General features: G+C 44.4%; 1 protein-coding gene across 5 annotated transcripts; it reads left to right on the forward strand.

Annotated features, from left to right (window-relative positions):
- Positions 1-18: 18 nt before the first annotated feature.
- On the forward strand, positions 19-25,723 carry zmynd11 (zinc finger, MYND-type containing 11). Of its 5 annotated transcripts, none has more exons than XM_070973572.1 (17): positions 39-182; positions 3,771-3,906; positions 8,302-8,461; positions 10,262-10,285; positions 12,205-12,240; positions 15,895-16,056; positions 16,178-16,255; positions 16,771-16,863; positions 17,427-17,514; positions 17,993-18,048; positions 18,449-18,526; positions 18,742-18,860; positions 19,204-19,504; positions 20,347-20,421; positions 20,885-21,163; positions 21,255-21,440; positions 21,956-25,723. In XM_070973572.1, the coding sequence occupies exons 2-17, from the start codon at positions 3,776-3,778 to the stop codon at positions 22,076-22,078; spliced, it is 1,989 nt and encodes a 662-aa protein (XP_070829673.1). In that variant the 5' UTR covers positions 39-182; positions 3,771-3,775; the 3' UTR covers positions 22,079-25,723. The 5 variants fall into 5 exon arrangements, with proteins under 5 accessions (XP_070829676.1, XP_070829673.1, XP_070829674.1 ...); XM_070973573.1 differs by having other exon boundaries at positions 19,204-19,495; XM_070973574.1 differs by lacking the exon at positions 12,205-12,240.
- The last annotated feature ends 382 nt before the right edge of the window (positions 25,724-26,105 follow it).

A 26,105-nucleotide genomic window follows, 5' to 3' on the forward strand; every position in this document is an offset into this window, starting at 1 on the left:
CTCGGCTCTGTTGGCGCTGTCTGTGTTTACCTCCCAGCCCAGCGCTGCTGTACTGTGGCCAGCTGGACACAAACAACCATCCACAGCGTCAACTAGCCCGAAAAATACTAATGTAAGCTTCTTCGCGTTCAATCCTCCGCGGATTTCCTGCAGCGCTGTATGTTAGCGACACTGTAGCAAAGGTGAGTTTGATTTTTATTCTTAGGAAAATGGCACACGCTCAATGACAACACTGCGGCTAGCTAGCCAGCAAGTAGAGGCGCTAGCACCGTTAGCTTAGCCGTAGCTGCCTGTCCTATCCCGTGATGGAGGATTGTGAACATGGCGCCGTCCAAAACAAACGAATAGGTAGGTAGTTAGCCGACTATGTTTCGCCCTTTTGTGACGGCTTATAGAGCTTCGTGTGTACTAGAAATACTACCAGCTTGCCGCTTTGGTTGTGAATCCTGTCTAGGTTAGCTGACAAGTTGGCTAGCTTAGGGTTACCAACCAACCAACCAGCTATGGTTAGCTACGTAACAGTTTACTAGCGTCGCTAACAAAAATTAAGTCGCCACGATAGCCTGCTTGGCAGCCAGCCATTAATTTTACGTCCTTGTTCGGGGTTTTATGTTAGCGTTCAACTCATAGGCAATGTGAGTAGGCTGGTATAAGTTATTTAGAACAAGTTAAATCGGTCTTTCTGTCTTGACAAGCTTTGGTTTGGATGTTAGCTAGCCTGCTAGTAGCTAAATTCAGCTTCTTGAATGGAAATGCCCGTGGCCTCCACTGCTACCTCTTTGTTGCCAAATTTACGAGTGCTATTTATGCTGCCGTTTCATTGCTGGACTTGATGTTGAGTTTTTAAATACAGTGCGATCAGCCAGACCTTATGTCATAGAACGGCCCATTTGCTCTCCTGATATCGGTGTCAATCAGTTTGCCATTAGCCGGCTAACGGTGAATGGCTGATGCTAAAACCTTAGGACAGCACTGCATCCTTCAAACCTGTGCGACTGTCACAGTTGATTGTATTGATATCATAACCAGCGGGGATGAGTGTTGATTTGAAGCTGCGGTAGGAGGAGCTGTCAGGTTTGCTAAAGAGGGAACAAAAGCTGGGTGGTCTCTTTGTTTACCCCGAGAGCCACAGAATCTTCTCAACCTGTGTTGGCTGTCTTCTAATTGGCCTCCAGTGTCGCACACCGTACCTAATTGATTGGGAGCACGTTGGCGTGCTGAACCACCGTCCTGTCATCATGTAATGTGAGCTCTCTGGAGACAGAGGTGCAGGCTGGCAGAGGTGGTGGCTCTGCTGTGAACATGCCAGCACAGCAGGCGCATATGGAGGAGGGAGAGCCGGAGTGGCCATGCTGCCTTGGTATTATGGCACAGGTGGCCCTCGTTCACACCTGCTGCACTCGAAACAGAATAGGGCAGCTCACGTTACTCACTGTCAGCTCACTGTGTCCATTCTCTGTTCCTCCTTCAGCCGTGTGGAGATGCTGCCATGCCTGTGAAACTACTAGATTTCTAATCCTAGGTTCCTTTTTTTAAATTCTACATCTGCTCGAGGTCGCCGCTTAGTCCAGCAGAGCATAATGTTCACCCTGACATGAAAGTCAGAATAAACACTGCTCCAAGTAATCATACCATTACCAGCATTGATACCACTTTTGCTTTATGGACAGACACTGCAAAGCCTTTCATGTTGTGACATGAGTGTCAAAATCCTGTTGCACCTCCTGGAAACCACATTTTTGCATTCAGCAATGCACACATTTGTAGTTAACTTTTCTGTAAAGCTTCTCCTTGATTTTTGTCATTTTCCAACACCCCATCTCATAATTTGTGAAGTCATAAAGAAAAAAATTGATTCTTAATGAACAGATAGGCACAGAAATCCGGTAGAAACAGACGTTTCAGTCACATTTAGAAAAGTCCAGATGATGCAGTCACTGCTTTAGGTGATTGTGACTTCAACCTTAATCTCAAATTCATCATTGATGTTTGTGCACTTTAAGCCAGACTCAGATCTAGTCTGGCCAGTATGAAGTGGAGCAGAAATATGAAATACTGCGTTGAAGGAGATGATTATAGCACACACTATCACATCCCTCATCATGACCAAAATATGAAGCACTATATTTCAGTATATTTTACCTGTTTGCTGATCAAATGCTTTGTTTTGAGCTTCATTTCCATTTATTTTGGGTAATTTGCTTATTGGCTCTCAACACTAAATGTGTTGATTTGAAACCGCAGTTCATACTCTCATGAGATAAGTGTGAAGATGAACATCCTCTCTCGACATCTGTCGCAGCCTCCTCTGCCACAAAGTGCGCTAAAGCCAAGAATCTTCCTCTGTGTGGCTCTAAGCGCTGCTATGGTTAGCTTTTGGCTGTGATTTATGAAAGTGACATCTTAAGTTTCACGGATGGTTAAGAGGAGGACCGCATAAAATTGGATTTGAATTTCTCAAGATATGCGGGGAAGACCAGGCCTGTGCGCCACAGTGAGGAGGCAAACCAGCATTATCCAGAGCCTTTGAAGGTCTATAAGACCTTCCTTCCTTGTCAAGTTCCCTCTGACATTTTCTGATACTTGTTTTGATGTCCACATGGCACAGAGGCAAATGATCTGAGGTATTAAGAATGTCTTCCTTGTGACAACAAGGCATGATATACATATTTCTCCACTCATATGTAATCAGTATCAAGTCACATTTACCATTGATTCTTACGAGTTGAGGATGTTTAGTAAAGGATCTTTTTCTAGATTAGAGGAAATGACTTAATCCAAAAGGATAACATTTTAGAAACCATGAAATAACCTAGGCTCCTAGGAATCTAGGAGTTTTTTCTCCCTGAAGCCGAGAGCTCAATTAGGATGATGATGGAAGGAGTTGTCTTCAGAGTTAGCCATCCTCAGCAAGTCTGGACAGATACTCTTGTTTACAGTGACCAACATGTAAAGAACGGAGCTGTGTCAAATAGTCTTGAAGACAACTGGTTTGTTACTTGCAGAATATCCTTAGTCCTTGTGCTTTATGGCCAAACGTGGCTGTTTTATTACATGATGCATATATTACAATGCTGTATGAGTGTTTGGACAATGACAAGCACCTCTATGATATGGCAATTTGTCAAGTCTCTAATGGCTGAATTTTTACCAGATCATGTTAATGGTCTTAATGGTCAGTCATGTCTTGAAAGACAGTCACATGGGATTGTTATGGTTCTGCTCAGTCTTTTGTCTTTGTGCTCACTTGTTGTCCCTGCTGTCCACCGTGTATTCTCGTCCTGCACAAATCAATTGGAAGGAAAACAGTCTGCTGTTCAGCTGCTCTGAGTCTGCACAACCTAAACTTGTGCTTCTCGGCTTGGAAATGATCTCATATTGCTGATAATCATGCTTGTGTGGAATTAAACTCTGAATATATTGTGAAATATAGGAGTGTTTGTACTTTCTAAACTAATAATTAAGATTTTCTGACTATAAAATAATGTTTATAAAGACTGAAAGAACTTTTTTTTGCACATGTAATTTATTTATAGTACCACTGTGTAAGATTTAGGGGAATACATTGGCAGAATATGGCTGAAATGGACTATAATACTCATAAGATTGTTTTCATTAGTGTATAATGTTGTGTTTTCACTACCTTACTATTAAGAATGTGGCCTCTCATGAGGTTGTACGGCAGCTCAGGTATACGTAAACCTAGTTTTCATTCAGAGAACAAAAAAAAGATACATATGCTGATTTATATTTGCCCATATTTCCCACAGTTGAGATGAATAAGGAAGTCATGTCACGCGTGGTGAAGAAGAGGCAGGCAGACCCCAAGGTGGTCCAGTATGTGTGGGCGGCCATCGAGGTCATCCGCAACCAGAAACAAATTGCAAACATGGACAGGATCTCCAAGTAAGTTCACCACAGATGAGACAGACATTATGATGCAAATCTTTGTCTGGGCCTGTCTTTTGAGTAAAGTTCACATCACACATTTAAATTTTCACTGCAGGCCGCTCTTATTTTATCTTCTGAGATTTTTACAGTGTCTGAGTTTTATTTAAGCACCCGGCACAGATGAGATCAATGGGATTTAGTGTTTAGTGTCCTCCTATAAACAATGTCCCCATTACTCTGTATAATCCACAGACCTCAGTGCAAACAGTTTTCAGACTGACTGCGTTTTGCTTTTTTGTTGCACATTATAAAGTGACAGGAAACATGGAGAAGGGTGAGGGGGTGATAGCAAACTACTCAGTCAAGCACAGCATGATGGACGCATTACAACAAGTCGTTATATATTGCCTTTCCCTTACCTTGACAAACTACTCAGTCAAGCACAGCATGATGGGAAACGTGGGCTGTTGTTTTAGATGAATTTGTTGTGATTAAGGTTTGAGCTCTTATTGGTCACACCTCGTTTCAGTGGGAGTGTGGTTGATTGAGATCTTGTGGTTGAATTTGAAAGTGTGTGTGTGTGTGTGTGTGTGTGTGTGTGTGTGTGTGTGTGTGTGTGTGTGTGTGTGTGTGTGTGTGTGTGTGTGTGTGTGTGTGTGTGTGTGTGTGTGTGTGTGTCCAGTGAGCAGCAGACTGCTCCACCTAGGTCAAATAGTAGATAAATGTGTTTATTCAGTGCCTTAGAGTAAATAAACGTAACAGGTGAGGCGCAGCAGAGGCGTGAGCCCGCAAAGAGCCAATCTATGCAGACAGCTGCTCAAATTAAAAGATCTGTTGCCTGAGATATGCAAGTTAGAAAAGCTCGTCTGATAAAGCTCATCAGTAAAATCCCTGTTAGAGATCAGGATATTCTAAGGCTATAGAAGACAGCGTTATTTTTAATATAACTAATACATGGCTAAATATAACACTGGTCGTATTTCTGTGCTTATTTTGGTGAAAGCAATGCATTACTCCACACAGACAATATACAAGTCGCTAAAAGCCCCCCATTCAAAGGGTTTCAGATGATTCAAAGTAGTGTGGTCATGACATGAGGGCAGAAAACAGCTCCACACACAGACATGTAATCACTTGAACCTACCGCACGTAGACATGTTGTGTTACATGAATCATTTCCTGAGGTTTTTATCTAATTATGTGTCTGCAGATCTTTTAGATATAAGGTGTATAGGTGATAAAGGTGGAGGCGGTGCCCCCTGCCCATACTCAATTATTTAACATATAAATCACACTGATCTCTGTGTTGACTCGAACTGCTTCTCTTTGATGAGGCGTCTGATGTCAGATGGTGGTGATGATGATGATGAGGCTGCTTGGAGCTCGCTCCAGATTTGGGTCGGTCGGTCTTGAGTCTTTGACAGGTTTGAACAGAGCTGCTCTTAGCAGCAGGTCGTTGCTGCGCAGCTCAGTGATGTCATGTTGTAGGTTGTCAGAAACATCAGCTGGTTCACATTAAACAGTAAATGCATTCAGGTCGTTGTGTTGACTCTTCGTGTCCTGAAACCTCTCACCAAAAGCCTGAAGGAGTTTTCACTCAGCAGCAGATCCAGACGTCACAGCAGCTTTTGCAGGAACATGCTCAGTGTTTCCTCTTTAGCTTTACAGTAAATTAAGCAAATCACACAGACACCTCCTATCACTGAGTTACCACATCAGGTTTTCCTTCATCTCTATGAATTTTTCCAGACAACTGACACTTGTGCTCGCAGCTCTGCAGCAGCAACAAGGCTCTCCTTCACAAATTCTCCATCTGAATGAGGCTTCAGCTTCTTTGCTGTTAGCTTGCACACCACAAACCTGCCTGCAGGACACTGTCTCTGTCAGAAAGTGGTCTGTGAAAGCTACTTGACGGACGCCCAAACTCCGCCAGAGAGCGTTCATTTTGTCCTGCAGCTCATCCAGGTTAGCATGTTTGTAGCTGTGATGACTCTTTGGTTTAGGTAATTCGCCATTTTCATCACCGCGAGCTCGTCCCCATAAACTAACTTAGACACACTTATCGTTTTTCTTCAACAACAAAAAAATATTGTCCATTTCTCTAGGACCCTGTGACATTACACATCTACATACATTTTGTTGACAGGAGGCATGATGCATTGACGTGATCACCCCTTCCATGTGTGCTGCATTCAGGGACCGCTCAGAAAAACATGTTACCCTTCTGTTCTATGTTGTTTTCTTTATTGCTGAAAAAAAACTTTTTTTGTTTTTTTGAATTGCCTTGGCTGGAGGGACCCCAACCCTGATTTAATCTATTATTGGATCACTATGTAAACTTTTAGAAAATATTGGAAAATGCTGAGCACAACTTCTCTGACCACAAAGTGCTCTTTTTGTTGGTTTTTGTTCAACCAACAGTCCAAACCTCATGTTCAGTTTGCTGTGACACAAAGAGAAAAGTAGTGAAAACTCACATTTCAGAAGCTGGAAGCAGAATCTTTGGTGCTTTGCTTGATAAATGATTTGAGTGATTAATCAATCATCAGTTGCTGATTAGTTTTCTGCAAATGACTATCTAATAAATCACACCATTGTTTGGCAGTGTTGTTACAGTAGGTAAACTGTGTTTTCACTCAGTACCGAACCAGGTAACGATCAATAATGTGATTGACATTCTCCACCTGCTCCTGCTTTTCACTCATTGCCATTCTTTCCGTGAAGTCTGCTGGCCTGAGCTGCAGCACCCCCAGTAGAAACTGGGCCTGGATATCCAGTCTACAGCAGATTGGCTTCATGATGCTTCAACCACGATTGTTTTATCTCTGGAGGGAATCTGACATCGCTCAAACTGTGCAAATTGATTACAAATCATCCACAGCAGACCTCGGATCAGTCTTCCCTTTCGGTCGGCGGATGGAGCAGAGACTAAACAAGGCGCTTAGCACGTCTCGTACGGCAAGTTGGCGAGCACCTTGGCGCTGGCCGCTCGCCAAATGAATACCAGCGGCGAGCGGCTGTTGTCATGGCAACACTAAGCAGTGGCATGCGACGGACAGCCCCGGCTCTCCCGCACACACCCACCCTCCCCCCCGCACCTCCACCCTGTGCAGTCCCACTGTAGCTGACTAAAGTCAGCGAGATGGCCTCGCTCACATGGCTGGAAGCTGCAGGTTCACAGGCGCAGCAGTCAGGCTGCTTGAAATCAATTAGTTCATCATTAACCAAGCTAGTTGCTACTTAACACAGCCTGGTATGTGTTTAACTGGCTGTAAAGTTTGTGGAATTTTATAGTCAAAATGTTCAGTCGGTTAATAAAAAGTAGAGCAGCCAAAGGTACACTTAACGCCCCGTCACTCAAAACGCAAGCATCTGGAAAAATGAACCACAAGGAGACAAAAAAGATGTAATTTGATTTAATTTTTGTGCAAATAAATGAAAGCAGTACACAGGAATGAGTCAGACATCATCAGTGATGAGAGCCGAAATGATTTGTGGATTTAACAGAAAATTAATCAGCAACTGTTTTGTTAATCTTTCACATTTTAAGCACAAATGGCAAACATTGAATGAATCCATTTTTTTTATTAAACTGTGTTAAAAAAGCAAGCAGTGCCACTCGCGATCGGCATATTTGTTTTCTTGCATTTTTACCAACTAAATGATTAAATCTCAATATTATCAGAAGGAATGTAGGCGTTCGTGTCAATCCCCTTAATTGCTATACATCTAAAAGTCCTTCCTTTGCTTTTTCTGGTGGATCCTCGTCAGGTCTCCCTGGCGTCTTGGTGTCCGAGCCTTTGGTTTAGGTAATCCTGTCCGACTTGTGTTCACCTCACAGACGCACTGTAAGCCTCTCCATTGTACCTCAGGAGCAAGACTCTCACCTGATTCCCCGCTGACTTGTACTACTTATTGGCTGTCTGCCACAGTCGAAGATACGTGACCTTATTCAGGGAGGCTCGCTGCCCGTCAGCAGGCAGCTGCAGGAATCAAGTGTCCCAAACTGGAAAACGGGGGAGCGTTAGAGGAGGAAATAGATGAGGAAGACTGTCTGTCTCTGCTTGTGATTTTGGATTTTGAACCACGTGCTCTGATCTGTTTCTTGGGTGGCATGAATATAATTTATGGAGCATTGGGGTATTGTCTGTGGAAAATTACAGATCTGAGAGGCAAGTAATTTAATACCACAGTAAGAAATGCACGCTCTCTGATTGTGTGTGCAGTTAATAAAGCTGATCTCCGGAGGCTCCACTTGACTCATAAACAACCGTTGAAATTTTCACTTCTTCAACAGCAGCACTAATCCACATTGTAGGTCTCCACCTCCAGTTAATTTGGAAAATGGCTACCATCATCACAGCTGCTGTCACACATTGCTCAATTACATCTCAACCTCCACCTGCCCAGGTACCTGAGCCGTGTGTTTGGCATGCACCCTAAGGAGACTGCCAGACAGCTGAGCTTGGCTGTGAAAGACGGCCTCGTTGTGGAGACTCTGACTGTTGGCTGCAAGGGCTCCAAGGCCGGCATCGAGCAGGAGGGATACTGGCTGCCCGGGGACGAGATGGTAAGTCGAACAGGTTCCGAACACGGGGAAGCGTGAACAGTGAATCCTTTTTCTAGAATCTGCGTTACTGGTTGCCAAAAATGTGCAAATTCATCCTTTTTATGTTGGTACATATCTGGTTTGTCTCCTGGTTTATAGTAGGATTCTGTTGGTGCCTCTGTGTTCACACTGTGGGCAACATTTTTAGGAAAACTCTGAATGCTGAAGGAAACTTAAAGTTTAGTAACAGCTAATTAACAACTTCTGGCCTTTACCAACGTGTTATGGCCAACATAATGTGTTTTCATGATGCAGTTTGAAAACCTTTATTAGTGAGGATTAAAGCTGCTTAAAGATGTTAACTCTGCTACAATTCAGTCGTTTGATGAACAAAATCTCACATTTTAGCTTCAAAGATCAGCAATTCATTGGGTTATTAAAGCAGCTGTAGACTGATTGTTGGGAGGTCATAATAATGAATAGATTCATTTGTCCAAAGCAGTGCCTGCAGAGTAGCTGCGTCACCAGCCGCGTTTCCGTGTAATTGTCAAGTGAATTTGAAGTGAACGTTTCTAATCGAATAGACTTATTTTTCCATTGGTTTAGTTTCCTCATTGCAGATCACCTCCTCAGTTTATAAGTGAGATACATGTCAGAAAAAATAGACAAATGCAGTAAATGTTGTACATGCTTAGAATAAAAATCACATTTACCATTTGCAATGCAAAGAGGGCTACAGTGCAGCAGACACGTGGGCGGATGTTCTCGTCCTTTAGTGAACTTAGCATTCGCAGTGTTGAACTTATCACGGCAGCCCTGTTTGAGACCACCACACAGACTGTAGGATCAGGGTACAACCACCCATCTGTCAAGTTGCTCGCAGTGTGAACGCAGCGTTAGCAGAGTCACAGCATGCAGGCATCACATGAAGCAAATATTACTGTTGTTAATGATCAAGGATGATGAAATAAGATCCAAACAGGAGATATTTTTGCCCAAACTGTGCAACCAACCATTAAACTCACCAAACCACACACAATTTTCACTTTATTTCTCAATAGCCTGCGTCATCTTTGACTTGCTCGGCAGCCCTCTGCTGTGCAGCAATGCCATATTGATATTTTTCTCTTTTCCCTGTTTTCATATCCTCTTATTTCCCTCGTTAGTTATGAGGAACGGCTCACAGTGTACTGATGCTTTTTCGTGTCTCTGTCACACTAGAGCCGCACTCTGTGTCATTTCACAGTGTATCAGCACTACCTGGGGTGAATCACGACATCTTTGACCATTTGTAATGGAAAGAGCACTTAATGGATTACTGTGCAACTGGCACGAACATGTGTCTGGTGGCTGCTTTAATCTTGGTGCTTTTTGCACCAGGATGCCAACACCTGGGCGCTATCTGTTATGCTTTACCCATTTAACCACAAGAGCGTCATCAGTGATTTGTGAGCTGGAAATACCATGCAGGAAAATCAGAAATAACTGATCTGATTCGTGACAGAATAGTAATATTAGAATTGGAAACTAAGCTTCTTTTATTAGCTGTAACATGCACCAGTCAGCCCCTTGACTTGCACATGCTCAGACACAAAACATGTACCAGTTATTATTGACTCGTGGTACATTTCGTGGATGCGATCTTTGCATCCAAAGCAATCCAGACAGGGGTCTGTCTGTACCGTGTGGTGAAAACATTTACATGATCTGTTCTTAAAATCTGTTGGTCCCTCAAGACATTTCGCTGTTGTCCAGCGGAGCTCAGGTTGTTTTAGCAGCAGGACTTTTAAACACTACTCTCTGAATCACTTGCAATCACAGGAGCCGAAAGCCGAGGGAAGCAAGGTAAGGGCTGCATTGTTATTCTCAGACTCAGGGTTTGTTCTTCATTCGATCACTTCATTTTTCCCCCCTCTCAACTAACATCATTCTGTGAGAAATCGGCTCTGCCACATGCAGTGCAGTCAGGGATTTGAGTGAATCTTTTTATGCAGGTTGCAGAAAAACTCAACAGCATACAGCATGTTCTGGTTAGTGCAAAAGTTGTAGGCTGTATTAAAATTAAATGGAAAGGCTTCGGTGCCTGTGGCGAGAAATTCAGTCGTCTTGCACTCTGTAACGCTCGTGATTGAGTCTGCTCGCTGCACCTTAAATGAAATGATCACACAAGGTGGAAGCTGAAAACATACCAGGTTTCCATTTTGAAATTTCATGCTTGCCTACACTACAGTATTAAACATACTGCCAGAAGCTACTTGCTGTCATTCAGTTCCACTGTAAAAAGCTTCATGAAAGTCCGTTGCAGCGCTGTGTCTACGTGGCCAAATTTCTTGTGGAAGTGATCAGTGATCTTGATGAAATGTGTGCTCGCTACTTATCTACAGATGTGCCGTTGCTTGTTTTAAAAACACAAACACTCACTGGGTGCAGCTCGAAGCTGTGTCCGCTCCCTGGCGTTCAGACACCGCCAGTCAGAGTCAAGTGTAAATTACAGCTTGAACAGTAATCAGTGTTTGCCTAATTGAATCACATTTCAGTGTGACACGACAAGCAATACTAGCATAGCCGCAGGTTGGTAGCAAGCCTCTGTGCGTTTGTAGTATTTTGGTCTTGGTAGTTGTAGTTCTCCTCAGGGGGCGGGGGGGTGGGGGGGGGGGGGGGTGTTTTGCCGTGCTCTTAACTTCTGTCTGGCATGCTTGTTTTCCTTTTTTCTTCATTTAATTGGTGAAAGAAAGTGGAGGTGGGGAGAGGGAAGGAAGGGTGGTTGTGGTTTGTGTGGTTGTGCTCTTTAGTTTTCTCCATGCCTGCTGCTAGTAACACAGCCCACTGGTTCTGCCAGGTTAGCCATCACTCAGTGGACAGATGTGAATGTGAGAAACACTGTAAAGCAGCTGTTAGACGTAGGCAGTTCTCCCTCCTCAGGTGCCTGGATTCAATCCAGCTGGCGTATGCAGTGTCCTTGTGTTGACTTCAGGAACATTTACTCCTCAAACAGATAACCGCACATTTACACACTGATCACGACATTCAAAAGCAGCACCGTCAGATTGTTGAAATCAACTTTCAAATGCACTGCCTCAAGTCAGATTGGATTAAATCCAGGTTTGCCCAAAATGATTACTTTTATCTGTGAATTCATGCCCTGAATCTGCACATGTAGACTTTCATTAAAAAAAAGCAGCTGGATGCTTTGTTGATACTTTGAACGTTTGGTGGTTAAAGTCATTTTAATATGCGCACATGTGATGCATGATGACAAACATGATATGATGTGTTGATGCACTTTGACAGCAATGACTTAAACACTATGAAAGAGAGTCCAAATGCACATTATTTCATTTAATTTACTAACCCATCACTTTGACAAATCCTTGTCCAAACACTGTATTCATCTTTACACCCTTTTCAGTGATTTTACTTTGTTTTTAGAAACTTTTTTTGATGATGCTCTCAGATGAGTTCATCTGGTAGTTATTGAACACAGGTAGTTATTTCCACTGATGTTTCATGATGGAGGTGGGGCACTGCCTCCACTAACATCATAAACGATTTATACACTCATGAAAAAAAAGTATTGGGGAAAGAGTGAGAGGTGCCATTTCACAAAGTAAATGCATCAGGATCTTACCATCTCAGTTTCCTGGAAATCCTGAAATCGGGTGGGTGATAGGAGAATACATGCTGCGAGACAATCTGAATGTATGAATACGTTGTACTGTCACATATTTTACCATCCCGTTTTGTCTTTTCCTCTAACACCATAGGCAATGTTGCAAATCACTGAGCAGGACTGCTTTATGGTAATACTGGACTTTGATTTTTGATGATTTACATTAGTACTTTGATTTGTATTTAATTTGCTGAATAAGCCAGAACAGACATTCATGTTTGGTGGTTTTACCCATTAGGAATACATCTGTTATATTACCATATGTTTTGATTTACCATATTCCATATTGCCCTTGCATAACCTTAAGTGATATGTATTGAAAACTACATATATATGGTATAGTTTTGAGTTTGATTATGCATCCATGAAGTCATATGGCTCATTTGTCGTGCAAACACCGGCTTAAATCTTGAAATTTGGCCATGAAACTAGCGTGTGAAAAGAAGTTTTGCAAGTTGAAAATCTGCAGAAGTGTAGTTTCAGTTGTGACACCTCACATGGATCATAAGAACGTGTCAGACCACAGGAGAAGCCAGATCTAAAAGAAGCACGAGGTGGAGATGAATCCTGGGGTAGCTTCGTGTGGGTCGTTAGAAGGCACGCTAACCCTGCTGCTCAGCCTCGCTCGGCTCGCTGGCGTGTCCCAGCTTGACGGTGCAGAGCTGTTAACCAGAGCTGGAAGGCAGCGGGAGGATGGACTCCTCCTCTATCACTATCCAAGTCCCTGCCTTTGTTGGCAGCTTCTGGTGAAGGCCCATTTCTCCCTCCAAAAAACACAGAGGTATTTCACAGATGTTCAGAGAAGTCTGTGATTTGTAACCAAAAACTGGCTTTGTTTTGGAGGTTTTTTCAGATTTTGCTGCCAAACCAGAGGGCTTAAATATTTTTGAACTTCAGTTCAACACAGTTTTATCAGAATATCCTCTAAAAACATCCTGTTCTGCTGTGATTTCAACGCTCAGTGTTGTTTGCCTCTCTGGTACTCAAACATTATGTCGCTGTATAATATCTGTCATGATTGGGTCCAATTCTGTCCGCGCTCCTGTCGAAATTCACTGTGCTGAAGCCGCAGACTGTCCTTGGCTCTGAGAACTTCAGCCTTTTGAAGTCAGCCACTTGTCTTTCATCAGGCGGCCCAACAATAGTGAAGTGCCTGTTGACATTCGCCAGAACTCAAGGACTGTTTCTATACCGTCAAGTGTTTGTGTGGGTGAAGAGTCTCCTGCTCGCTAAAAAAGTCTTTTGAGGAATCTGTGGATGGATTTCAGAGCATGTCCACATCTACATGGGCTTTAATTGTCAACCCCCTTCTGCTCATATGTGAGCACAGCGGTTGCTCTGAACGCGGTTATTCCCAGATAAATCTTGGGAGTGAGAATGTGATCCAAGCATCATCACGAATGCGAATGAACCGAAGAATGGCTGAAAAAGCAGCGGTCCTCAAATCAAGCTGCATCGTTTGTGCATCAAGGACGTTCCCAGAAGAGCATTTTCTTTGCTCTGCTATTTCTGCTGAATTCCAGCTTAAAGAAGTTTTGTGTTTTTTGTCAGGACTTAAAAACTAACGGCTTAAAAACTCCTTTACGTGACCACATACTGGCCAATTTATGAGTCAGTTTATCGCAGATTACTGTCAGCTTTAATGTCAGGTGATAGACATGTCCGTTTGAGGAATTTAGAAACGTTGTTGTTATTACATAGTTTGTCCACCAGAGGGCACCGAGATGTAAAATCTTTCCCTCTTCACCTCATGGAAATGGTTTTTTTTTTTAAGAATTTAAATCAAAGGAATCTTTGTTGAAAGGGTTGTTTAACCGTATCGTTAGTTGTATTGGCACCAAGTAAGACTGTATCTGTCGGGCTTTGCTCTGAATGTCGGGTTTAAAGGATTTATTCAATAAGTGGACTGCTTTGTCGGTAGGGTGACGGTGTGTTTTAAGGTTTGAGGTTTACACTGTGCCTACAGACGTTCTTTTTCAAAAACAACCACAGTGACCCAATTTCAAGGAAGTATGTGATTATGTGTCTGGGTGAGCGTGCTGTGGGTGGTGAAAGGTTAAGGGTCATTTGATTCTGGTCACGTCCAGCCGTTGTAGATCACCCTTCGTAGGGAACCCCTGGATTTCAGAGTGTAGAGTGCTTCCCCCTGGCAGCTCCTGCTTCTGATCAGGTCTTTGGTGTCGCAGCCACACTGGCAGCGTGGACGTCAAAGCTGTCCTCACTCCTTTTGTCCTCATGACTATTTATGGTTATGTTTGGGCTCGTTTCAGCCGTACACCTCTCCAGTCTCCAGAGTTGGTTTAAGACGGTGTAATGAGGATTATTCAGGAGGATGTTCTTCTGTGATCAAAACCACAACAATGAGCAACCACTAGTCCACTTCTACCTGATCATCACTGTGGTTTTGAATCTAGTCCTCGTCCTCCAGTTCATACCCAGCCTGCAGTACATGAACACATGGAGAAAAAATTAGGTTAGAGACTGAAGTGCAGTTTTTTTTCTAGCTTTCATTGAGCGGCACTCAGTCACGACTCTCCTGCTCTCCCCGACTGAGCCGGTCCAGACTGTGAGTGGGAGGAGTTGGACTCTTGACAGGTTGATGTGTAGTTGAATTTTTAGCGGCTCGTGGGCCTGCTTCCCGCCGCCGTGCCCTTCACTTGAACCCCTTAATGGAAATTAGTATACGACAGGAATACTGCTTGTGTTAGGATAAGAGAAAGCATCGAATAAGCTGTCAGATTTTAGTGCATGTGGTATCGCACGTTTAGGTACCAGTACATTTTATGGTACTTTTTAATATAACTTGCTTTGAGAAATATGAAAAAATCACTCAACGTAAGAGGCCAGAGTTATGTTGGATGTTATATAGATGTTTTTTCACAGTGGTTCAAGCCTGTGTGTAGTTGTACAAGGCTTATGTGTACTTTTGAACACATAAGTACACCTGAGGTACATGGACATACGTGCCCACATGTCTGGTGATGTGGGGAATGGATTATAGGTGCTGGTCAGTGAAATCTTCTCTCCCGTGACAATCATTACTTTTTAAATTGAAAAATGGTTTGACACGAGCACTGTTGGACGATCGTACAGCTACACGTATTCACACTTCAGGGTTTTGACATCATTTCTATGGAGGGGCAGATTCATTATTCTCGTCCGTTTGTCCTCCCAGATCTTCTCAGCTGGTTCACAGTTTGAATTTTAGGCCCTTTGGCTAAACGCTATGAACTCCATGCTATCACCACCTGCTGTCACGAAGGCCAGAGCGACTCGTCTAAATTAGCTTCAGCTTCTTTACTCGTGCTGAATGCCGGTAGACTTTTGGGTATTTCCATATTCACACTTGTAGGGAAAGGGAATTTTTTACTAAATTTGCATTTAGAGTGCTCTGTGTAGAATTTCAGTGAAATAGTGTATTTTGATGGTGGGAGTGAGAGTGTGCGTAGTTGCAGCGTTCATGCTAGCGGATCCGGGGCCATTGGGTCACCTTAGCTGGAGTCGATCGGCGCGTGTTGTTGGAATAGCAGCAGCTAAAAAACGGTGATGTTTTTGTAAACCTTGCAGCCACTTTAACAAAAAAACACCAGCCGGCCTTCTTTTGTATTTAGCTTTAACTCAACCAGCTGCTTTGAAGATTCAGCTGTTGTAAACCTGCAGACATGAGCTCTAGCTTTAATTAAGGATGAAGGAGGATGGAGAAAGTTGTTTCCTCCCCTGCCATGGTTGGCGGGTTGGAGGGGGGGGTCACCCAAACTTGTGTTCTGCTGTGTCTTCCCTGCAGGAGTGGGAGACAGAGAGCCACGACTGGTACTGCTTCGAGTGTCACCTACCGGGCGACGTCCTCACATGTGACAACTGCTTCCGGGTTTATCACCTCAAATGTCTGTCGGAGGAGTTCAAGCCCAGAGACGGAGGGTCCCACTGGCAGTGTGTCGTCTGCAGGGTGGGTGGGCAGACGCTGAGGCGCGTGTGTCCCGTAATGACGTGTTTCCTTCTTGCCTTTTTGTATATTGCAGAACTAAACGTTCCCCTTCTCCTCTCTGTCTCCACGTCGTCTCCTGCAGGGGAGTAAAAAGAAGAACCTGAACAAACAGGAGATGAGTAAATACCTGCGCTTCATCGTCCAGCGTATGAAGGAGAGGGTGAGAACAACCTCACGTGTCCTTCTGCCTGTTTTTATCCACGTTCACCTCATGCAGCGCTGCACATTGCTGTCCATCGTTTTTATTTCTTTAGATGATAAATACATTTTAACAACAGCTCTGTACTGCCAGTCTGCCGCCTGTGGCCTCTGCTGTGTACTTTAAATAATCCACTAGTTTAACTGCTCACAGGAACCTTTACTCCTCCCCAGTCTTCTCCCATTACACCAGCCTTCCTCTCTATGTTCATCTGTCACATCTCCATCTCGTCTCCTCTTCAGCCTCTCCTCCTCTCTCCCCTCATCCTCCAACCTCTGCTCTATAGAAGCTGTATTAAATCTCATTACTTTTCCTCCACTTATCTTGCTCTCTCCCTATAAAACCTCCTCGTTTACCCTCCATATTGCCTCCTCTCTTTAAGCCTCCCATGTGTCCCTGCTTCACTGCTCCAGCTCACCCCCCCCCCCCTCCTCCATAGAGTGGTATTAAATCATTATCCCTCCTCTACGTTGCAGGCAGTGGACCTGAATAAGAAAGGCAAAGACACTAAACATCCCATGTACAAACGGCTGATCCACACCGCGCTGGACGTCTCAAACATCCAGGAGGTAACCATCCCCATCCGTCCCCGTCCCCCCTGTCCCCCCGTCCCCCCCAGAGAGGCGCCCCTCACACTTCAATAATGCTGAATGGCTGAATGCTTCATTTATTTTTGATTCTGTCTTCAATCATCGTGGTTTGTTTTGAGATAAATTGTGATTTTAAGGTCTTCCAGGTGACCCCTTGTTTCATTGTGAGTGTGGCGAGTTGAGCTCTTGTGGTTGACTTTGAATGCGTGTGTGTGCGTGCGTGTGTGTGCGTGAGTGTGCGTGTGTGTGTGTGTGCGTGCGTGCGTGTGTGTGTGTGTGTGTGTGTGTGTGTGAGTGTGTGTGAGAGGTCAGGCAGGACTCTGCTGTGCTGTGGTCAGTGGTGCATCACACTCAGCCTCTGCCAGACTCACTGGAGCTCTGCCCGGATCAGTGTGTGTGTGTCAGTGTTAATATGTACACTGCCCTCTCCTGGACCTCACACACACACACACACACACACACACACACACACACACACACACACACACACACTTGCTCAGCATGTGAATAGACCTCTTTGTGCTCTTCTCTCTCTCTCTCAGAATCTGTCTGAAGGGAAATATAAAAGCTTCGAGGAGTTCAAAGCAGACGCTCAGCTGATCGTTCATAACACTGCCATCTTGTATGGAGGTGGGTCTGAGCCGCACACATCCGAACATGCCGCAGTTTCCTTTGCATTAGTTTGAAGTCCGACGGTGTTCGACAGCAGTGCTGATAGAGTAACGTCAGTTGGTTGACGCTGACGCAAAGCAGTGGAAAAATGCTTTAACGGAAGAATTCAGAACTCTTAAATGCGGATTTGTTCGAAAGACGAGAACTGTGTTAGATAGAAACCTGAGATTTGTAGCATTTCAATTAGATCAGTACCAAAAACCTTCGAGATTTGACAAAATGTGGAATGTTATGGAATTATAAACATGGAATAGGAGCATTTCATATTAAAATAATCCGTTAAAATATTTTACAGTTGTGCTTAATTTTTGGTTTTCACCAGGCGTCATTTAACTGAAGAGACTGCAGCTTTTAGACACATACTTAAACATGTGAACTCTTGTTTTAAGGCGACTGCTGTCTGTTTACTCCTCGTGTCTGTTCCCGTTTGTTGCAGTTCACAGTGACCAGGCGGAGATCGCACGGCTTCTCTTCAGCGACACATGTCATGAGGTAGCCTTGTGCCACTGCTCTCTCACAGTTCAAACTCCTGAACCACCGAGCCTTTCCAGGATGGCCCTTTCACACCCAGTCATGATGCTATCACCTGTTACCACGTTTCCCAGTCTTTAGTTGCTCCTGTCCCAAAGAATAAGCAGATATTTACAGAAATCATTGACGCTGATGAGCTCAAACATTAAACATGTTGACTCTTTTTAATTGAGTGCATGTCAAAGAGGGTTAGCAGATGATCACATTGTGTTTTATTTCTTTCACACAGCGTCCCAGTTTTAGTGGAATCAGGCTTTTATGTCTCCTTTGATCAGTTGAGTCCAGTTTTGTTAAAAACTTTTAACTTCTCTTTCTCTTCTCTCCTCCTTCCTCGTCTCTCCCTCTCTCTTTTGTCTTCCAGTTGAATGAGTTGTTGTTGTGTAAGAACTGTTTCTACCTGTCAAACGCCCGGCCAGACAACTGGTTCTGTTATCCCTGTGTGAGTACAACCAAACCTGCTCCGACAGGCCAAACCGCAGCGCCTCAGGATCAAATGCAGTTTGATGTTAGCTGTTACTGTTTCTTATTCAGCAGAAGCATTTCGTTCACAGAGGTCTTCTGTCCTCTCAGGTGTATTTGACGCCACTCTTAGTTAGAAATACACAGCTGCAAAGTGTCTTTGGTCTATTGTTCTTGTGTGTGTTGCCCCGGCAGAGCCCCAGCCACGACTTGGTTTGGGCCAAGATGAAAGGGTTTGGCTACTGGCCGGCCAAAGTCCTTCAGCGGGAGGACAACCAGGTGGACGTCCGCTTCTTCGGCCATCAGCACCAGAGGTTAGCACAGCTGCTACACGTCACAGCAACACACAGCATCTTGTCTCTGTTTGGTTGTTTATCAGCAGGATGTCGGCGTTGCAGGCTGTTTCTGTCTTTATTATTTATTTTTGTAATCATTCTTCATGATCCCACAGGTGCACACACGGTTTATAGAGCAACTTTATGCTCCTGAGATCAGTTTAAGAACATCTCAGGTTTATTTTAATTCAGAAACACGACAGTTTCTTTAAACCAGTGCATCCAAAACAAACTGAGACGCCATCAAAAGAGCTTGAAATGAATTAAAATGCTTTAGCTCTGCTTGTTTAACCTCGAGCACTCTTCACCTTGTCTTCCCCAGAGCATGGATCCCCTCAGACAACATCCAGGACATCAAGGTGAGCGTCCAGCAGCTGCAGGTGAAGCGCAGCAACGGCTGGAAGAAGGCGTGCGAGGAGCTGGAGGTCTACCAGCGCTTCCTGAGGGAAGGCCGCTTCTGGAAAACAAAGATGGAGGACGCCAGCATGCCGCACCAGCATCTCCAGCAAAACCAACAGAGCCAGCGGCAGCAGCAGGAGGGCAGCGGGAGGACGGACAGGCTGGAGCGGACAGACGAAGCCGAGTCCAGCATCTCGTCCACCAGCAACGAGCAGGTCCGACATGTAAGTGGGGTCAGTCCAGTCAGCGACCTCTTCTGTAACCCCGCCGCCATCCCACAATTCTAAACTCTGATGACATACGAACAGTACAAACAACAACTGGAACACACTCCAGCACATTTGGAGTAACGCTAATTGTACAAATACCATTATAACTACTCTACACACGTTCTTTAAGAAACTGTGCATTTATTCTCAGACAGGTGTTTTACAGTAACGTCTGTAAATGAACGATATTATCCACAGCTAGTCGACTTGTCCCACAGCATCAGCTGGCGGTTTAGTAGTCGAGTGAAGACCTGCAGCAAGAAGAACAGAAGCTTCTTGTCAAAGTGATTTTTGTAACCAGTCTGTTTTATGTGCTTGCTGTGAACGAGTGGTTGTTATTGGGTCGAGCTTTTCCTGCTGAGCTCATTTGCGTCTTCCTGTCATCTGAACTTCCTTAGTTAATTTTCACAGACAAGTCAAGCAGCTTCTGATACGACAACACATTGAACACTCACGCCTTCACGCTTGAGTCTGTTAGGTTCAAACTTCCTCTGAGGTTTTCGCCTCCCTATCAGATCGCTCCAAACCTCAAACCAGCACATAGTTTACTGTGAAACTTCTTCTAATCACACTTCTACAAGGCTTCAGAGAGACCAGGGGAGACAGAAGAGAATAAAAGAGCAACACAGAGACATCAGGGCCGCTGACTTCACATTAAAATGACACAACCTGATATACTCAGAGGGAACGGCAGCAAACAGTGCCCTCTGGTGGCTGGACTGCACATTGTGTGTGTTATATATGTGTATAAATAGCAGTAATTGATGTGATTGTGTTTTGTTTTTATCCTCTTCCAGCTCAAAGGCAGCCAGGAGCCCAAGGCCAAGAAAAGCCGCCGATCTCAAATGGTCGAGTCCAAAGAAGAAGCCAGTGTAAGTGAGATCGTCGTCATGGTCACACCAAGGCGACGGCGTTTGTTAGCGGCTGGATTCATTTATTGTCTGTTTCAGTTGAAGCTGACTGATAGTAGTTTATTGTAGATGAATTGGCAAGTGAGAAGAAAGATTTTTTACAGATATTTAAGGTACTTTTTTATGTTTTTTTGTCAAAAATGTGTATATTGTGTAGTTGTCTGACTACAGCTGTCTATTTTGCGTCACTTACGTGGGTTGTAGTTAAGATATTTTAATAAATTATATCCTTAGAAATTATATGCTGCTGGGAATCATACTTTCATATTTTGGCCAGTTTTAACGTGAAACCAGTGTTAATTTGAATCTATGTGATGTTGTCGTAAAGTTAACTCAGTGAGCGCTGCAGAGACTTTGTGCAACACCTAAAAATGTGACTTCATGTGTGATGAATAAACGTCTCCCGTCCCCTCCTCTCCACCAGGACCCTGAGCCAGAGATGGAGGCGGTCAGCTCCAGCCAGGAGATCCCTGTGTCCTCGGCGCCCCAGCAGCCCGAGAAGCTGTCGGTGTCCACGCAGACCAAGAAGGCCAACGGAGGCTCGCCGCGCACGCTGCACCGCGGCACCCAGACCAACAGCGACGGCGCCTGCCAGAACATGTGCCACGAGAAGTACACGAAGGTCTTCAACGACGTCAAGGAGATGATGAAGGCCGACAACAAGAGGGAGACGGAGAGGGTCGTCAGAGAGGCTCTGGAGAAGGTGCGTTCAGGTTCGACGACGGTTGAGGTCTGACGTCTCTGAGGGCGCCGCTTAAAAACCCGCCGTGTCCTGTCTGTCTCTGTCCCCTCAGCTGCGTGCGGAGATGGAGGAGGAGAAGCGCCAGGCGGTGAGCAAGGCGGTGGCTGGAGCTCAGGCGGAGATGGAGAGGAAGTGCAAGCAGGTGAAGGAGAAGTGTAAAGAGGAGCTGGTGGAGGAGGTGAAGAAGCTGGTGGCCCAGAACAAACAGCTCATCTCCCAGACCAAGAAGAAGCAGTGGGTGAGTCCTGCGCAGACCAGCCGCAGCACGGCGAGCCGCCAGGCCTCGCTCTACACCGCTTCCTGACTCCTAACCGCACTTTTCAGGCTGAGCAAAATGGCCGACAAAGACTGATTTATAAGGCTGAGAAGTGGCACATTTTGTATGGTCAGCTGAGGAAATGTTTTTTTTTAAAAAAGGTCAAAGATCACCATGACTGCACAACACATTTTTTGGGCCATAACTCAAGAATTCCTTAAGACAAAACTGTAACACAAAAGTCTCACGGGATAAAATGATGAAATGATGACGTTTCATATCAAAAGGTCAAAGGTCAGCTTCAGTGTGACATCATAATGCCATCATTCAGCAGCATCTCTCAGAAAGCGTCCACGTTCTTTGCAGCAGCCTCCATATTGTCGTCCACCACGAGCTGAATGTTTGAGCTGATATCGACCTTCGCGTGATTGTCGCTCGCGGCGCTCGCTCTTCCTGTGGCGCTGCGGTCTCAGTGTGTGCTGTCGCTCTCGTTTCAGTGTTATAACTGCGAGGAGGAGGCCATGTACCACTGCTGCTGGAACACCTCGTACTGCTCCATCAAGTGTCAGCAGGAGCACTGGCACGCCGACCACAAACGAACCTGCCGCAGGAAGAGATGAACACGCCCCGCCCCCTCGGACCCTACGCAGCACGCCATTGGCTCTCGCCCTCTCCTCCTCCTGTCAGTCAGTGTCTGCAACACACACACACACACACACACACACACACACACACACACACACACACACACACACACACACACACACACACCCCTCCCTCCTGCTTCTCTACTTGCCTTCCTGAACACTTTGTGGACCCGATGATGTTTTCTGCGTGAAACGAGCGATTTGTTCCCTCTTTGTTTCTCCTTCTGTTCCTCTTATTTAATGTACCCATTGTACTGATTTTTCTTTCTGTGTTCGGTTCATTTTTCTCCTCTGAATCGTGAACAGATTGCTCGAGAGCAAACCAGTTATGGTATGATTTTTTTTTTCGTTGTTTTTTTTTTCTTTACTGAAGTGCAACTTTGGAGCTCGTGTCGGAGAATGTGTTATTTAAGTGTTTAGTAACAGATGAGCATTAACTGAAAACATTTTATTACCTGAATTTATAAAAAAAATCACTTTTCTTACAGCGAATGCAACAAACACCGTCGATCTTACAGAAAAGTAACACCACGGCAGCGTCCAACCAGCTCTGCTTTCTTAGAGAAAACTGTTAAAAAGTGACAACAAGCTGCAGCGGGTGTTGAATTGTGGATGACGCGGCTCACGGACGTTAATAGATTTTGTTTTGCTCTTTCTTTGTCATGAAACTCTCGCGGCGGACAGCACCTTTTATCATTTCTACCTAAAATCGTATCGTCCTTAAGCCACTTATTGGGAACAGGGTCACGGGGTCGGCCTTAAAAGGCGCCGACACAATAAATCTTCCATGTACTATTATTATTCTAATTAATATTATTATGCACATTTTTTTTGATAGACTAATTTTTATGAGTCAGATACTAAAAAAGGTTTTTAATTAGTTCTAAATCGGGGAAATGTATAGCAATCTTCACTGAGCTGGATCTTAGAGAGGTTCCATGATTTGACCGTTTTTTGCACACTTCATTTTCTTACCAGCCCAAACGCTTGTAATATTGCCAAAAAAAGCGAACATTTTGCTGAACCTACCTGAGATGTTGTGAGTCGTCCCTCCTCCTGCAGACTGAAACGTTCTGTATATTTTTCCGAGCGTCATCGGTGTCATTTTTCTAGCGACGGCGCTCCGAACTCTTCGTTTTCTCAGCGAGGCGTCGAGACTCTTTCACTGCTTATGCTGTCGTTGGTGGTCAGTGCCTGTTTCTCTTTTTCTTTTCTCATCCTCCCAGTAAGGCTACATGCATGTTGATAGTTTCATAGTTTGTCTTTTTTCATCATTACGGTAAAACCTAAAACAAAACAAAAAAAAAGAAAAAAGAGGAAGCTGAACCAGAAGCTGTCTGGTGTGTAATAAGCAGCGACGACGGATGGACCAATATAAAACATTATGCAAATGTGAATGATCAGATGAATCTTTTCTAGAGTTTTCTGCTGGATGTCAAGTGTCGGTGGTGTAAATATGGTGCTTGGACTCTTTCTTTTTCAAAGGGGCAATGAAATTGCCAGTTTTTGATTTCCTTTGAGAAGTGTGACGCTTTTAAAGTTCGTTTCCTCGGTGATGAACACTGACTGAACGGAGGAAGACGCTTCGGTTGCTCGACCAATGAAATGCCGTAAATCCTCTCACAGTGGGCGGGGCCTTTATTCGCCTCACCTCACATTGTCTTAAAGTTCTGCTTTTGGCCTTGAAGGAAACTCCGACCTTCCTTCATCAGCTCAGGTGGCGTTCACGTGCTCCATCCTGCTGTTAGTACGAAGTTATTCTTCCAGTCTGGGCAACAGGAAGTCGTCCAGGATCAAGATTCTGACATCTTTCTGTCGCTTTGTTCCAATCCTACAAGAAATCAACATGCGTCACTGATTTCGTACCAGCAGGAGAGGCAGTGCTGCCGCCAGGCATTTGGCACAACAAGAGAAAAGTTGTTTTTCCTCTGCGCACTGCATTGTGGGACGATGTCGCAGAGGACCTTTTCGCTCCTGATCAATCTGTCCGTCAGTCCGTTTGTTCGCAAATAATGAAAATGTCATTGGAGCCCAAAGACGTTCAGTTAACGTAGTCAGTGATTTAAAACAGAGAAGCAGCACATCCTCAAAGCGAGATGAATCAGTGATTTGATTGGTCAGGTTGATTGATCGATTCGTGCACTGTTTGCTTCCGTCGTGCACGCACAAAGACTTCAAAGAGTTTGGGTTTTGGCCGCGGTGAGGACGAACTGTGAAGTCTTGACTTGGGACATTTTTGCTTGGAAGGCTTTTATTGTGAAGTTGAACAGGAAGGTGTTTGCCTCATGTCTTTGTGCGAACGGTTGGTTTTAGTCACGTTTTACGCAGCTTTTTAGGACGAGGTTGGAGATCTGTTCCTCGTTGGCTTTTGGTGTTTTAATCAGATTTGATGACCACAGGAAGTGACATCAGTGCGTCTGAAAGCAGCCCACTGTTGGAGGATTTACAGCAGCTGTCGTTCCAGACTTTGTAAAAGGCTTCGCTCTCCGGGTCTTTCTTTGGAAACTCGTTTAAGTGCATCACTTTAACATGTTGTACAGCTCCTCGCCCGGCGTGCGGCTGCGGCTCGTCCTTTCTCGCCCTCCTCAATGTGTCCGGACAGCGTTCTTTAACGTTCTGCTCTGCAGGCTCCACGGTTCCTTTTCTTCATCATCATTGCACTACATGTAAATACACCTGTCCATATCTCCTCCCTGCGTCACGTGCACGCTGTGAGCGGACTCAGAAACTTCTTCTTCTGCGTTCACGGCGGCCTGGATGACTGTTAGCTATAGTTTTGTACAATGTACAACTGTTTTCATGTCGGCTGCGGCGTCTGCTCGCTCTGAGGTTTGTGTCATTTTCAGCACGTTTCCGGTTTGGTTTTTTGTTTCAGCGCTGCACCTTCGACGCATCCAAATACGTCAGCGTGCTGTTTTTAACCGAGCCGTAATAAACGCATGTTCTCACACACACACACACGCACACACACGTGACCTGCGTCCTTCGACTGTTTTTATATTCGTCCATCCAGCCGTAAAGATTTCAGTGTGAAAAGTTTTTTTTTTTTCTCCTTATGTGGAAAACTTTTTGATGTCATTCCAGTTTGTATCTGGTTTTTAACTGCATGAGTAAAAGGTGTGTGTATCTGCAGCTCCTTTTCTTTCTGTTCTTCTTGTTTCTCCTCATGTAAGAAAAGAAGTTGCACTCCCTCAGAGTAATGCAATATGACAATGACGAGTTTTTTGTATTTTCTGGAACTTCAGTCGAGCTAAATGGCATCTTTTGAAGCTGTTTTCAGCTGTGAAAGTGAGTAAATCGATCAGATTGTCGCCTGTAAAGCAAACTTTTTACTGCTCTTATTCCAGAGTATTTGAGTCCATCATCCTGTACGAGTACTAGATGAAATCCTGCGTGTACTTAAAGAGTATTTCTGTACTTGTGGCTGGAATAAAAGCAGAGTGAAGTTGAATTTGTTCTCACCTCCTGTAGGTCATCTTCTGTTCTGTCTATATGTAAACTATTAATTGTGGCTTAACATTTTCTATGCTCCTGACTTTTTTTTGATGCTTTAGCTAGCAATATGTATATAAATATATTCTATGTGCTAACATGGAGGAAATAAATGTATCAACAAGTCCCTGTGTTTGTTATTGACATCAATGAGCTTCATCTGTGGTGCAGAAAGTTCTGGTTTCACTTGAAAACACTGAACAAAGATGTTTAAAGGCTGCAGCAGGAGCGTCTCAGTTCTCCAGTGACTCACAATTAAATGAACTGCTTTCTATGGAAGAGCGGCGGTTCTTAAAGAAAGCGCTGACGGCTGCAACCAGGAGACTGTTTCTGGAAAGACTCAGGAAGGTTTTAAGTCTGGAAACCCGGACGAAGAAAAACCAAAACTACCTGCACGACAGGATCCGACTGCAGGTAAGACGACGTTCTTTCTGTCTTTGACAACAGTCAAACTGATCCCATAACAGTCTTAAAACCTACATTTTTCAGGTGAGTTTATGTCAAAAAG

This window comes from Chaetodon trifascialis, chromosome 11 (assembly GCF_039877785.1).
Source record: "Chaetodon trifascialis isolate fChaTrf1 chromosome 11, fChaTrf1.hap1, whole genome shotgun sequence".
Classification (NCBI taxonomy): Eukaryota; Metazoa; Chordata; class Actinopteri; order Chaetodontiformes; family Chaetodontidae; genus Chaetodon; species Chaetodon trifascialis.